Raw genomic sequence first — 15,924 nt, 5'->3', positions numbered from 1 at the left:
TAGACAGACAGTAACATATACAACATTAAATCATGAAACAAAAATCATTGCCAGTCAGGTGAAGTCAACTCAGTGGAATGCATTTCCAAATTATCTTCCATAGAAAATCATTCTTTTAAATTACTTTGGCATTCTATATTGATTACATCCAAGTCCAATGTAGGGTACTTACACGTACTGACATTTATATAGTGCACGCCAGTGCCAGGCACTGTGCTAAGTACTCTATAACAAGTGATACTGACAATTCTGAGAGGTGAGTGCTGTTATTCCCTTCACAGATTAGGAAATTGAGGCAAAGAGAGATGAAGTAGTTTGATTACTTTACACAGCTAATAAATTTCTGAGGCCAGATTTGAACTCAGCTTTCTTAATCCTTGTATTTTCCAGCAAATTATTTTAATTCTTGATGGCAAATTTGAGTTGTATTAAGTTCTGGCTTACCACAATTATCCTAATAGGAGCACATATCTCACTATAAATGAAACCATATAATGATTTTGTTTCAGGAGTATTTTTGACCAAATCAAATTCAGGTTTATAATCACTAATGGTAATATTCTAAATCTCAATTTTTTCCAAAGGCCATTAGGTGTCAGCATTTCAAATTTCAGACCATTTGTTTTCTCAACCTAACTCCACCAGAATACCTTAAAAGCCTGGATAAAGGGCACATCTCCCTTACCCTGAGACTTTTCCTGTAAGCCAGGAAAAGCTACATACTTACATACATATGTACATATCAAGATAAAAAGATAGATATGCTTAATAGTTTTTACAAAGGCCTTTAACGTAACTATTTACTCAGACCAAAGAAAACAAAATCTTCTTCACAAGTCAGTTAATTAACTAACATTTGTTAGGTTCTTTCAATGGGTCTTATCAGATAAGATAAAGAGAAGCAGGTGAGTTCTTGGACCTACTCAAAGTTCCAGTTTTCTTTTGTAATCTTAAATTGATTGGAGGAAGGGAAGTACTGAAGAAGATACTCAGTATTTGTCAGAGACATTTCTTTTTTTTTTTCTTTTTGCAATTGGGGTTAAGTGACTTGCCCAGGGTCACACAGCTAGTAAGTGTCAAGTGTTTGGTCTGAGGCCAGATTTGAACTCAGGTCCTCCTGACTTCAGGGTTGGTGCTCTATCCACCTAGCTGCCCGAAGACATTTCTCTAAATACTTAATAAACCCTTACCAAACCTCTCTCCCAATTCCAAATCCTTTCCTTCACATTAATCTCCACTCTCATGACCCTACCTTTCTTTAGAATTCTACCTATTCTCCTCTCCTCCCTACTTAAACTTTCCTTCCTCTCCTTTTATATCCCTCCAGTGGACTTTGATTAAAGCCCTTCAAAAAAAGCTCCATTCTTATTTCTTTCCATATTCTGATCTGGTACATCTCTTACTTTTGCCTACTTGCTTAATTCCTGTAGTCTTTATTTCCCAATCATATCGCAGGCTATCTATAGAACTAATCTTCACTCCACTGAATTTTGCTTTACAATTTACCAAAAGTTTTTGTTACATGATACCATTTAATTGCAATACTGTTGCCTTTGGGGTTCTTAAAAGCTTACAAATATAAGGTCTGCTCCAATACCTTTTGGTTATTTTGCCTTTAGTTTACCTAAACAAGTTCTGTTATATCATTCACAGAAGAAAATGCAGTGGTAGTGATGCAGTTTGGGATGCTGACAAGGTTTAGAGGTGCTGAGACCCCCAAAACAGCAGGGAATGAATTCACACTCAAACCATCTTCCAATCAAGTGGCAAAGTTCCTTAGGGAACTTGCCAACTAATGAAGATGATGCAGATGCTTATATACAAAAGGACACTGAAAGGATCTGGGTGGGATTAAGGAGTGGTAAATAGTCTGGGGTGGGATAGGGTGTGACAATGGAAGGAACGTCAAGTAGGTCAATTAGGTGACCTGGACGGGATTAAGGAGTGGTAAGTAGTCTGCAGTGGGCCTGGTCTGGCAGGAAAAGGAATGTCAAGTATGCTAATTAGGTGATCTGGGTGGGATTAAGGAGTGATAAGTAGGCTGGGGTAGGCCAGGTGTGAAAAGTGTGCCAAGGAGCTAATTAGGTGATCTGAGTTAGAGTAAGGAATGGTCAATATATGCAAGCAGTCTGGAGTAGGCCAGGTACGTCAAGGTAGGGGCCAGTGGTCTGGGCTGTTGAAATGTAACTTAACTGCAAATCCAATTTTTTCCTTCATTTCAGAATTTCACTGATACTATTTTCAAATTAGCTTTGGTTCCCTTTCTTTTTTTCTAATTAGTGAAATTGTTGTGGTCTGAGAGGTTGAGACCCCTCAAAGACTGAAGTACAGGATGGGGTCGTCTGGAATGAATTCACAGACTCAAGCATTCTTTAAGTCAAAGTGGCAAAGATTTATTGTTATGCTTTTGAGTTGGCAAGGATTCTTAAGGAACCTGCAAGAGACTGAAGATGGAACTAGGGTTTATATGGAAAAGGGCATGGGAAAGGAATCCCAGGGACACTGATGATGTAATCTAAAGGTGCAGGTATCTTTGGGAGCTATGGATGAGAAAGTACAGGGAGTATACCAGACAGGGAGGGAGATGACAGAAGTATGGATCTTTGGAGTCTGGCAAGAGGAAGAATCCTTGTGCTGGCCAAGGACAAAACTCCTTGGGTTGGGCAAGGCACCCCTCTCTCTCTCTCTGTCTTGATGAGAGAATGCTCTGCAACAAGGCAAAGCTTTCTCACAAGACAGGAACTTACTAATGAATTGGGAGGCTTCCAGAGACATGATCTGAGGGCTGGGGCCTGAGCGGTAAAGCACTCTCTCACCCAACTTTGTGTAGCTACACCAGGGAGAGAGATAAGGGTCGTGCTGGGGCCCACACATGAGTAATTGCTAGGCACAGTGTCCTTGGGCTGGGGAGTGGTTGTCAGAGACAGTGTTTCTGAGGCTACAGAGAAATTGGGGTCCAAGTACAAGCACAAGCACTCAAACACAAGCACCCAAGCACCCCATCAAAATCACCTCTCTCCTTTGCAGTAAAACAGTAAATCTGTCACTCTGTACTAAGAGGTCTAAAGTGCTATTTCCACATAAATTTCACAGGGTTTTATTCTTATTTTCTCCTTAAAACAAATTCAATAGAGTGATATCCAAAAACTCCCTGTGATATTTCAACATTTATTTAAAAACTGCAAACCACAATTTAGAGATTTACAGTAGAGAAATTACATTTTAGTCACAAATTTAGTCTCTAATTACTTTTACAAATTCCCACAGACTGGAAACAAAGATCCCTTTCCTTCTTAGCTATCTTTAGCTCTGCAATCCAACCTGTGAGAGTTAGAGAGAGAGAGAGAGAGAGAGAGAGACAGAGAGAGAGACAGAGAGAGAGAGACTTCTGAAGACTTTGAAAACTCCTCAGAAAAACATTTCACATTTTAACTTTAACTTTTTCTTTTGGCTGAAGAGGTCACAGACAGATGTTAGTTTGATTTACACAAAATATAGGCAATATGACAAGATAGACACATAGAAGTACTTGCCTTCTTATTTCCTACTGAAAACTGAATAGCTTGAGCTGGGAGAGCTATTTTGAAACTCCACCCTTCTCCTACAGAGTGCTTTCCTAAGAGTTCAAGACTTCCCTTGAGCTTGATCCATAGTCATCCTCCTTTGAATGGGAAATTTCCCCTGTTCTTAGGCTAATAAAAATTTCCCCAAGGGGGTGTCTTATGGTACCCTTATCAGGGACCAATAACCTCTAAGTAGGTACTTTTTAGTTGTGGTTCAGGAGGATTTGGAGGTCCAGGGACAGGTGGGCCTTTGCTGAGGAAGTCCATTGTTAGAAATCTTTACCAGAACACCCTAGGGCAAAGGTCCACCCATCACACAAAGATTCATAATCTCAAATCCCTTCATGGTTGCCAAAACTCTCATGATTGTGGAAAAAAAGAAACCAACGATTCTTTCACAATTTCAGTTGCAAAAGCAAATAGGATCCAGGACTCTTCAAATCCCAAGAATCCCAAATCTGGTCTCTGTACAGTAAAGCCCAGTTTGGAGATAATGAAACTACAGAATACAGGGACTGAGCTACCTTGTTCATAACTGGTGGAGAAGATCAGAAGACACTCAGGAGAGATGTCATTTTGCAACATTTCTTGAGCTGGGTGATAGTGGAGAGGGAAAGTAATCTTATAACTTCTCCAAACTCAGGTAATTTTTGAGACCTAACTTCACAAAATGCTGGATGAAGGCAAAATGGAATCAGCAGTGCTATTTTTAATGTTACATCTTTTACACAGTAAAATGCCATTTCCTAATTTGGGATGTTCTAAAGACTGACATAAACCAATGAAGAATTTGGCTCTAATGTATCATAAAATATATATATACCCCTCCCCCCACCCACCCACACATCTGTACAATATTCAGACAGGTGCAGACATAGTCACTGAACAAAACCTAATAAGGTACCCTTTCCAGTTCACTGGTCAGCTGGGCATTTTTCCTTACTTCATCAAATGAATAGCTTCTTGTCACCTTCCCATTCTTGAAGACAGTGTGGAAAAGATCATGACTACATTCTTCAACATCTCCTTTTCCATCTTCAAGGGATCTTGGGGGACATCTCATTCAGTCCCCTTACTTCACATCTCAAGAAATGGGAAAGTAGGAAGATTTGAGGGTTGGGGCAAAAAGAATGAGTTTCACTTTGGATATGGTAGAAGGAGAACCAGGAGAGAGTTGTGTCACTAAAGCTTAGAGAGAAGAGTATCAAGAAAAAGGGGTGATTGACAGTGTCAAAGCCTGCAGACAACTCAAGAAGAATGAGGTTAAAGAAATGACAGTTTGAAGATTATTGGTAATTCTGGAGAAAGAAGGGTCAGTTGAGCAATGAAGGTGGGAGCCAGACTACAGAGAGTTTCAAAAAAAGCAAGGGAAAGGAGTTGGAGACACCAGTTGTAAATGGTCATCTCTAGCTGTTTAGTTCTAAAAAAGAGGAAATAAATTGGACAATATCTCATGGGGGTGTATGAATCATTGAGGGTGTTTTGAGAGAAATGATTTTATCTGTGTCAACAGGGAAGGAGTCATTAGTGTGGGAGAGAGTGAAAATCAGTGAAAAAATGGATATACTGGGGGAAGAATATAATAGGCTAGATGAGGGATGGAATGGGATTATTTGCACACATAAAGAGATTTGCTTTAGCAAATATAGCAAGCAAGTATCTTCTGATACTGGGGCCAAAAAGGAAATAAGGGCTCTGATTTATGTGAGATAAGGAGAATAAGATAGCTCTTGATAAATGTCCAGTTTTTTCAATGAAGTAAGAGGCCTAGTTCTTAAGTGAGAAGGTGTGGATAGGGTTAGGGGTAGGGTTAGCCATTAGGGAGGGTTGGGGATGAATGAAAAGATTTGGAAAAGCTACTGTGGTGAGTGGCATGGGGAGTCAGCTTGGTAGATGTCAAAAGATTGCCTTGCCACAATGAGGGTCCAGCTAAGATTAGGTAGCTGAAATTTGTAATGGACCCAGGTGGCCTGATTTCATGATTTTCTATCTCTCATCCAGGAGCACATGAGTTGGAGTGAAGGCTGCTGTCTTACTTAGAAGTCGTGTGAGGCTGAGCTATACATAAATCATTATCCCAAGTCCCTTTCCTGATCTCTATGGCTCAATCTCTGTCTGATTCTTGGAGACTCATTGACCAAGTTCATGTAGTAACTATGACCTCAGTTTAGGGAGCTAGGAGGTAGAGACTTGAAGGTGTCCCATGGTATAAGACCCTTCAGGAGCCTAAAAGGGAGCATCTGTGATCTTTAATGTTGGGTCTGGTCAGGTTCCATCAGAGTTAGAACCTAATGCAAGAAAGAGACAGAACTATGACTGAAGCCAGAACATGCGTTTGATAATTCAGAGAGAGGCCAGAATGCAGGGATTGAAGTAGAGGTTAGGGTCTGCTGTCAGCCCTCTGCCCAGTCAAGCAATCAATAAACACTGATTAAGCACCTTGTGTTTTAAGCACTGTGCTAAGCTCTAAGGGTACAAAGAAAGGTAAAAGAAAGTCTCTGCTATCAGGGAGCTCCCAACATAGTAAACAAACATGGAGATAGAGAAGAACAGAAGATGAACCTTACTCTTAATTGATCTACTTGAAAAGGGATTGTTTTTGAATGGAAATACATTTAGTTCAACAGAGAAATGACAAGGAGTGAGGATAATAACAATCCGAGAAGGAGAACACAATTGGGGGGGAAATAATCTAAATCAAAATCATGATTAAAATAATAGCTAGCATGTATAGTCATATGAAAAAAAATATTCTAAATCAATATTGATCAGAGAAACGCACATTAAAACACCTTGGAAGTACTACCTCACACCAATCAGAGTGGCTAATATCACCAAAAAGGAAAATGTTGGATATTGGAGGGGATGTGGGAAAACTGGGACATCAATGCACTGTTGGTGGAGTTGTGAACTGATTCAACCATTCTGGAGAGCAATTTGGAACTATGTTCAAAAGGCTATAAAACTGTGCATACCCTTTCGTCCAGCAATGCCACTTCTAGGTAGACATCCAAAAAAAGGGACAAGCACCTATTTGTAGAAAAGTATTTATAGCAGCTCTTTTTGTGGGGGCAAAAAATTAGAAATTGAAGTGATGCACATCAGTTTGGGAATGGCTAAACAAGCAGTGATATATGATTTTACTGGAATACTATTGTGCTGTAAGATATGACAAGCAGGATGATTTTAGCAAATCCTGGAAAGACTTACATGAATTGATGCATAATGAAGTGAACAGAACCAGAACATGGTACATCATAAGAGTAATATTGTTTCACGAGGAACTATGAATGACTTAGCTTTTCTCAACAATGCAATGATCTAAGACAATCCCAAATGATGAAAATTCATTGTTTTTAGCTCCCTAACCAGTAAATACAATGAACTGATGGTTATTATATAAAAGATTTATTTTTCTCCTAGCTCATGACAAGTAGTGTGTCCCATGATATAAGACTATGATAATGTACAATGATAAATGTACTTGGAAGTTAATTGCACAGAATGTATCTTTTTTTAAACAATGTTTGTATTTAAAATCAATGTTGAAAGGATAGTATTTCTTCAGACATAACTTTCTTTTTTCTGCCAATGAAAAACCAGGTACGTTTTCATTGAAACTCTACTGAATGACTAATCTGTGTTGCCAAACAGTTCATTTGAGAAGCTGACAGGGAGGCGAATAATAACATAAGTAGAGGATAGGTTCAAATCTGAGAACAATCTTAGCATTGCAATGAGGGGTTCTTTAAGGTCTGTTTTTGTAGAACATTTGTAGGGGTCCATGATGGCTTCAATGTGGCCTCTACTGTACATGCAGAGCAATCATGGTTCCAAAGAGCCTGTTATCTCTACTGCAAGAATGCAAACCCCTGTAACATCTTGATCTGGTGATTACAGCTTTGAGGAGATGTGATTACAAGGTAACCCAGGAATGAGAGGGCTATTGTGGTGCAGTTCCAAAGAGCCATTGAGGGTCTGTGCATGCTTGTGACCATTTGCACATGAATGTCCAACGTTTCTGGAAGTTTGGAAATAATTTGATGTTGAGAAATGGAAAAAAACATGTTACAATAGTCAGAAGCAGTCAGAGTGTGATGTTCTTATTGAAAGAACCCCAAAAGCATTAGATGCCTGACCATAATGATTTGGAATCACTGCAAAAAGAATTCTATTATCATTGAAATTTGTACAAGCTTGTTGTCCCAGAGCATAAATATCTTAGCAACAAAAGTGGATGATTACTTAATACTTAAGGTGACATTAACAAATTTTTAGTTAATCCTTTGGACAGCTGTATAGAACCTCCAATGGGGTTTGTGAAACCATAAATGGGAAAGAGCTTCCAGAAGACTAATAATGAAGCATGCTGTCCACTTCTTTTCTGTGTGTGTGATGTGTTCATTTTATTTAATAATATCCATACCATGTTATTACCATGGAATGTCAATTCATTTTAAACATTAGAATTCCACAAGTGTAACAAAGCATTACTTAAATATGTCAACATTTGCATTAGGAGAATGAGCCCATAATATGATAAACCGTCAGATCTAAAGGACAGTAATGTATTTTTCAATTGGACATGACTCTTAGAGAGAAAACACAATACTGCACACATTTTAAGTCTCTTTACTGCTGAACAAGCAGTTCAAATACACATAAAACAGATAGCATTTAAAAAACAATTTCAATATGGTAGCAGCAAAAATACAACTAAGCCATACCACTTGTTATTCTTATCTTTTACTAACTTCATAATAAATACTACTGTGTTAAGTAGCCTGGTTAACAACTATTCAAGGCTCATCTTAAATATAAAGAAGAAAATTCTTGCTACAATATTTTATTTCATGTTTTTCTTACAGATGTTCTTTTGGTCCTAGTCAAAGCCAGGCAGCCCTAGACACTGAAGTTTCCATCATTCTACAAGATGAGGAAGTGTTTCCTGAATTGTGTTAAAGCAGCTTCCCATATTATATCCCCAAATATTTCCTGTCTTAAAGCAATAGGAGCTATGTCTTGGCCCTCTAATTTTTCAGTCATTAATTTTTGAGATTTGAGGAATATGAATATAATTTATCCCAAGTAAGCTTCAGTGACCAGTTCCTTTTGTGCTAACTTAGCTCTCCTAATTCACTCTCTGATACTAATCAGTATACCTTGAATCACCTGGGAAACTCAAACTTCCATGAAAAAAAAATCCCATCTTTAAAATATCATGATTGCTTGTCTCTGACATGTGCTGCTTTTTAGAACCACATATCCCTAAATGATTTATTTTTAAACATAAACAGATGACCTCAATGTGAGGTATCTAACTCTAAAACATCAGCATGAAGACAGCATCTTTCCTTCTAAGGTTTGGGTTTTACCCAGTATTCCTGATACATGGAGTACAATATACCAACAGTCATTGCTCCTACTACGAAACCTTGGGCTCCCACACTCGTGTGAATCAGGTGGACAGACATTTTAGTGTCCCCTCTACTCCTCAGTTTGTATAATCCATATGCAACAATAGCTGCAAAGCCTACCATCCCAATTGGGACAAATGGTGCCTCTTTAGCTTTTTGAGCAAGTTTTGATCCCAAAGTCTCATCATAAATGGAGAGGGAAGCATCATTGTCTGCTCACATTGTAGCTGGTTGAAGAGCCTTCAGAACAAGATGAAGCAAAACCACCTTCCACAAGCAGCCAGTCACTTCAGCTTCACCTCCAACCTTCCCCATCTACGTCACCTGTCCACTTCTTTACAAGAGGATGATAGACTCAAATTCATGTATGAGATACATATTTTCAGACATGGGAAAGACCATATGTTTTAAAAATTGCATTTATTATGAGAATTTTTTTTAGTACAAACATTTTATTTTTTAATATGTTTTATTTTCTCCTATTAGACATTAAAACTTTTCAAACATTTGTTTAGATTTCAAATTCCAAATTCTTTCCATCTTTCCCCTCTCCTCTCCCTGAAATGGTAAGCAATCTGATATAGGTTATACATGTGCAATCATTACTACAAGGATTTCATTTTTATTTTAGTGAGCCCAGGCACTTAAAGACAATTTAAAAAAAAAAGAAATAAGTAATGGCTAGCCCAAAACATTGATAGGCCAAGGGGCAGCGAGGTGGTACAGTCGATAGAGCACCGGCCTTGGAATCAGGAGGACCTGAGTTCAAATTTGGCCTGAGACACTTGATATTTACCACTGTATGACCCTGGATAAGTCCAGTTGCCTCACAAATAAAATTTGTTAAAGGCCAGAATGAAATCTTTTATGCTTTAGATAAATACAAAAAACAGTACTGGTATTCTTCATATGACCTCAAATACTGCAAGAGAAAGGAATAAGATTGAAAGCTATTACTAGGGAAATTACATAATACTTCCAGACATGAAAGATTATGAAATAATTTGAATATTTAGTATATGTGCACCAAATGGCATATATCTAGGGAAAAAAATTTGAAAGTACAGATGATGAAAAGGAAAGATTGAAAGTGGAAACAGTCTGTCTAGTACTATGGACAGAGCATGCTAAGTCATGGGTTTGAGTTCTTGTCTCTGTCTCTGGGATTTCAGTCAGTTCACTCAGCCATTCTGAACTTGTGGCCTGAGTTGTGAAAGTGATAATAATGCTCTGCCTCTGTCACAGGTTTGTTGTGAGGATCCAATGTAATTGTGTGTGAAGCTCTTTGTAAATTAAATCATCCTTGGGATGTGAGCTAATGGCATTTTGACACAATTTGTTCTGCTAATTTGAAGACTTGAAGTTTGAAGACTTTTCTCTTTACCTGGGGAAAGAGAATATAAAGGAATTTATGTTCTGCCAATGGAAGGAAGAGGAAATAATTACACATTTTATTGCTTGTTTCTTTCAGAAGGAGACATGAGACTGGAAGTGAAGGAGACTATAGCAGAGCTAAGTCTTTCTGTGGAAGAAATTCAGGAGCAAAGATCCATGGATGATGGTCCCTGTGACATCACTTGGGGAGAATTCTGTGCTCTACATCAAAGAATCCACACTGGAGAGAAACCTTATGAATGTAATCAGTGTGGAAAGGCTTTCACGAACAGGGCAAGTCTGGCTCAACATCAGAGAATCCACACTGGAGAGAAATTGTATGATATAATATGTGTGGAAAGGGTTTTACACCGAGGTCCTGTCTTAAAATACATCAGATAATCCACACTGGAGACAAATCTTATAAATGTGATCAAAGTGGAAAGGCTTTTACCCAGAGGTCTTATCTCAGTGTACATCAGAAAATCCACACTGGTGAGAAATCTTATGAATGTAATCAGTGTCGAAAGACTTTCCGAGGCAGCTCCAGTCTTGCTCAACATCAAAGAATTCACACTGGAGAAAAACCTTATGAATGTAATCAGTGTGGAAAATCTTTCTTACTGAGGGCTCATCTTGCTAAACATCAGAGAATCCATACTGAAGAGAAACCTTATGAATGTAATCAATGTGGAAAGACTTTCAGAGGTGGCTCCAGTCTTGCTGAACATCAGAAAATCCACACGGGAGAAAAACCTTATGAATGTAATCAGTGTGGAAAATCATTCCCACTGAAAGCTAATATTACTTTACATAAAAGAATCCACACTTGTGAGAAACCTTATGAATGTAATCAATGTGGAAAGGCTTTTAGAGACAATTCCACTCTTGCTAGACATCAGAGAAGCCATACTGGAGAGAAGTCTTATGAATGTAATCAATGTGGAAAGGCTTTGCACTGAGAGACTCTCTTAGAGTACATCAGAAAATCCATACTGGAGAGAAACTTTATGAATGTAATCAATGTGGAAAGGCTTTTAGAGACAGTGCCACTCTTGCCAGACATCAGAGAATTCACACTGGAGAGAAACCTTATGAATGTAATCAATGTGGAAAGGCTTTTACAGTCAGGGGCCTAAGGAACCCTTGAGGACATTGCCATTTCCTTCAGCACAGAGTTTCTAGGGCATCACTCCCTTTTCTAGTGGAGGAGGTGTTACAGTGCCCCTCACTTCTGGGATTATGTTCCCACTGGGCTCAAGGGCCTCTGTATATACCTCCCAGAGGGTGACATGCCAGCTTGCCCAACAATGCTGGTTATATGACGGTTGGTGAGATGATCATTACCTAGGACAGTCATTTTGACCAAAAATGGTCATCTTAACTTTTACTAAAAGTATGATCTGACCTTTTAACCAAAAATGGTAATAATACTGATTTTAAAATATGATATGCCCTCAGTGTTCATCATACTATACTTGTCACTGTCCCTTAGAAAAAAAGTGACATAAATGAATGACTTGAACATTTAATGGCTTTTAAGGTTCTTTCTAGCTTAAATTTAATGAACATATTACCTACAAATAGTGGCCACAGCAAACATAGAGAGCTGAGACAGAAAGGCACAAACATTTAAAAGGAGAAACTGGAATAAAATGATTAGGTATGTTGGACACTAGAGAAACGCAAGCATTTGCTATCAAAGTTGAAATAGTAAAACATTAAGAACATGATTAGTGGAGAAATGGTTGTGGGGAGGGAGCCATCCTTCCTCATCATCATCAACAACAAATGTTGACCAACTAACACCAGCAGTCATTCTAGATAGGCACGGTGGACTTGGGAGTGGCCATGCCCTGCTTGACTATGGTGTACAAGGTCTGCTTCTAGCCCAGTCCTCACAGTTATTGTCTGGGAAAGCAAGTCTTGTGGAGAAGGGGCCAGACATCTACACACAGCAGGCCCAGGAGCCTTGGGAAGAATAACACTTCCCAGTCTGGTGCCCTCACTCATTCAGGGACAGATCCCCTGTGGAGATGCGCCTGGCAGGAGCTCCTGCAGGGCCTACAGCGTCACCTAAGGAGGACCCAGAAAAGCAAGTTCTTGCCCCCAAAGTCTTTGGTACTAACCCTCACCCTAATTCCAATGGTTCAACATCAGAAAGTGATTAAGATTTATTGGAAGAGGTATCACCATCAGCTTTGCTATTTCACCCTAAGCACCATGGGTGGTCCATTCAACTTGCAGCTCAAATGTCTCATAGGTGTTGTCTTTCCCATTAGAGCATGAGCTTTGTGGGGTGCAGTCTTACTTGACTAATATGATTTCCAGTGCTTGGTTACATAGTAAGCCAACTTAATCAATACTTTGAAGATCCTATTCATTCCTGAAGTTACTATTTAAAGTGAAAGGATATCAAAGAACTGTGAAAACCATTGGCCTTGATTACTATATATTCAGAGAGTCGAAAAGTTAGCATGGTAGAGCTGAGTCAGGAAGTCCCTAGTTAAAACCCACCTCTGAAGCTCATCTGGCCCTATTTAATAACCCTCAGTGCCTCCTGCAAACTCCCTAAGCCAGCTGATCTGCTTTAGTGAAGGGATTTTCCATACTGAGAGTTCTCTATACCAGTGAAATTGCACGTCCCTTTCTAAACGACAGTGGAGAAAAGTACATGGAAATTGGAGATTTCTTTTTTTTATTTCAACATCCAAGGATACCAATTGACCAGGCAGAGCTTTGAGAACCAAAGACATGTAACACATAAAAACATTAACAAATACCATGAAGAATATAAAACAGCAGCAAACCACATACCTTTTTCTTCAAAGTTTGGTCACTTAGATTATAGGGAAAATAAAAAAAAAAAAAACCAAGGTTGAATGACTAAGACAGAGGTACAAATTGGGGGTGGTACGCTAATATGCCCTTAAATGAAGGCATCCATAGTTCTAAATATTCATTATGGAAACAAATAGGAGATTTTTATTTTTTGATAAAATTTAATCATTTTGTTCTGAATAGCAAAATTTACTCCATGTCTTCAATGGACAATTTGTAGGAATGAAGATCAGAAAGGCTCTTCAAAGATCACTGTGGTGTGATGATCATAGTGATGGTGATGATGGTGATGATGATAAGTAGAAGAAGAAATGTATATATAGCGCTTCTCACGTCCTTGCTGGGCCATGCATTTTTATCTCATTGGATTGTCATAACCTTGAGAGGTAGGTGCTATTATCATCTCCATTTTACATATGAGGAAACTGAGGTAAACAGAGGTTAAGTGACTTGACCAGGGTCACACAGGTGGTAAGTTATCTGAAGCTTTACTTTAAACTCAAGTGTCCCGGGCTCTGGGGGGAGCCAGTGCTCGATCCACTGCAGTGCCACCTAGCTGCTTCTATACCAACTCCCCTTTCCTATGTATCATAGTGGCATGATCATTGTTGCCCCCACTTAGCAGCATAATGAGGGAGGGAGCATATGTTAGTGAAATTGTCTAGATTTGTAGTCATGAATACCTGGTCTCTTATGTTTAATACTAGGCTATGTGATGACTCTGATCAGGTTGGTGAATAACATATTTTGGCATCAGGAACTCCTTGTATTCGCCTACTACATCACTGATTAGCTGCAACTTGTGTTGGTGGAGAGGCCTTGGATCCTTCATGTGTCTGCCTGTCCAACATTAAAGTCATGCTGGCCAGTCCATCATCAGCACACTGAGTGCTGACATGGATTATCTAGGTCACTTCGGCCTAATGAGCTCTGATCATTGGAAATGTTTTGAGAACAAGTTTAGCAACAAACATCCTAGAATAAGCCCAAGCTAGGTTGTATTTAAACTCTATAGTTCAATGGCTAATATGGCGATGTTTTGTGTGGGTACCGATCATATTGCTTGCCTTCTCCATGGATGGAGGAGAGGCAAGAAAGAGAGAGAGAATTTGGAACTCAATTTTTTTTAAATGAATGCTATTAATAAAAACTCTATCAATCAAAATAGTCAATATCTCTTTACTCTAGACTACTCCTGACACCCTGGAAATTCACTTCAGTCCCTTGATTTCTCTCACACTAGCAATATCTGCTGCTCCTGCAGCCTCTTCCTCTAAGGTTAGCCAGTGTCCTTTCAGAACCTCAATTTTAAGGAAAGTACTCAGGCCAGCCATGTCTAATTGCCTGAGTTCACTCAGGATTTAATCCCAAGTATTCCATTTTCTGGTTCTGGACATGGAGAACTTCCCTCAAGGAACTACATTTTTTATTTAGTATGGTGGTTGGGATTCATACATTAAATATCCACACAAATAGACACCCCCCTCCGCCACAGAAAACATCATTGCCACCTCACCATTGTTGGTTAGACAGTACAGATCCAGATCTCCTATATACAGAGCAGAGGTCCATTAGAATGTGAAGTGTCTGACTGTAAAGGTCCATCCAAGATTATATTATGTCCATTTCCAGAATTACTTTCAGAATATAATGCTTTGCAAATATCCCTTTAGTTTAAGTCTGAACAGCAAGAAATTCCCTCAAGAAGCTATGTTGATTTATTTTGCAGATTGTGTATCAACCACTCATATTCATGAACATATTACCAACAAATACACACACAAACACATAAAAACGAGGGCCTACATTGTTAGGCTGAAAGGGACTAGACTTGATGATACATGAAGTAAGATACAGAGCCGAGGCTTTTTAGAATGTTAAGCATCTTGACTGTTGAAAGATAAAGATTCTGTTATGTCCAGTTGCCCCAGTTATCTCTCACAATGCAATCCTCGACATCCATTTATTTTGAAGCTGAACTTCAAGAATGCCTTCGTTGATTTATGGCATTCATGGTATAGTGACATGACAACATGCTTCTGACCCAGGTAAATTACCGTCGTATGGACCTTCAAAATCACCTTATCTGCAAATAAAAATAAGCATCCTTAAATGACCTATGCTATTTTCTTTCCTACTTCAGACGCAATCTTAATAGATCAGCTTCTACATTTCCCCATAATAATAATGATGCTGGCTAAATGAGGAATCCTTAATTAAATAATTATATTATCACTTATATTAAAATAAGACAGATAAAGTGCATTATAAATGAAACACACACACACACACGCACACACACACACACACACACACACACACACACGGGCCAACATTGATAATCCAAACATAATGTTGGATTGTAAGGTGACAGAGTTGATTCTCTATACAGAGCTGAGGCTCTCCAGATGCTCTCCAGCATCTGACCATGAAAGTTGTCACGATTACTCCTCAGGATTCAATCCGAAACAATCCATCTATTTTGAAGCAGAGCTTCAAGAATCTCCCTCAAATACCTCTGCTGATTTATTTTCCAGATTATATTCGTGGTGTGGTAACATAACATTCCTGTGATCTACAGTAAGTTACCTGTGTATGACCTTCAAAATGACTTTATTTCCCCAGGCCCTCATTTCTCATTTGTTAAAAAAAACCATAAAGCGTATTTAAATGATCTTTAAGATTCTTTCCCGCATTGGATATAATCTAATTATTGGCTTGACTTCTAG

At 38.8% G+C, this 15,924-nt stretch overlaps 1 protein-coding gene across 1 annotated transcript in view; it reads left to right on the top strand.

The window, feature by feature from the left end:
- Positions 1–11,316, top strand: part of LOC114050321 (zinc finger protein 502-like) — a 152,263-nt gene extending 140,947 nt beyond the window's left edge. Inside the window, exons 3-4 of the mRNA XM_027871932.1 lie at positions 10,452–10,706; positions 10,769–11,316. Coding sequence (XP_027727733.1) covers positions 10,452–10,706; positions 10,769–11,316 — 803 coding nt within the window. The remainder of the gene's footprint in view (positions 1–10,451; positions 10,707–10,768) is intronic.
- The last annotated feature ends 4,608 nt before the right edge of the window (positions 11,317–15,924 follow it).

The sequence above is a fragment of the Vombatus ursinus genome, unplaced genomic scaffold (genome assembly GCF_900497805.2).
Source record: "Vombatus ursinus unplaced genomic scaffold, bare-nosed wombat genome assembly UNPS02014799.1, whole genome shotgun sequence".
Taxonomy (NCBI): domain Eukaryota; kingdom Metazoa; phylum Chordata; class Mammalia; order Diprotodontia; family Vombatidae; genus Vombatus; species Vombatus ursinus.
The sequence above is the reverse complement of the archived record's forward strand: the minus strand, read 5'-3'. Positions and strand labels throughout refer to the sequence as shown.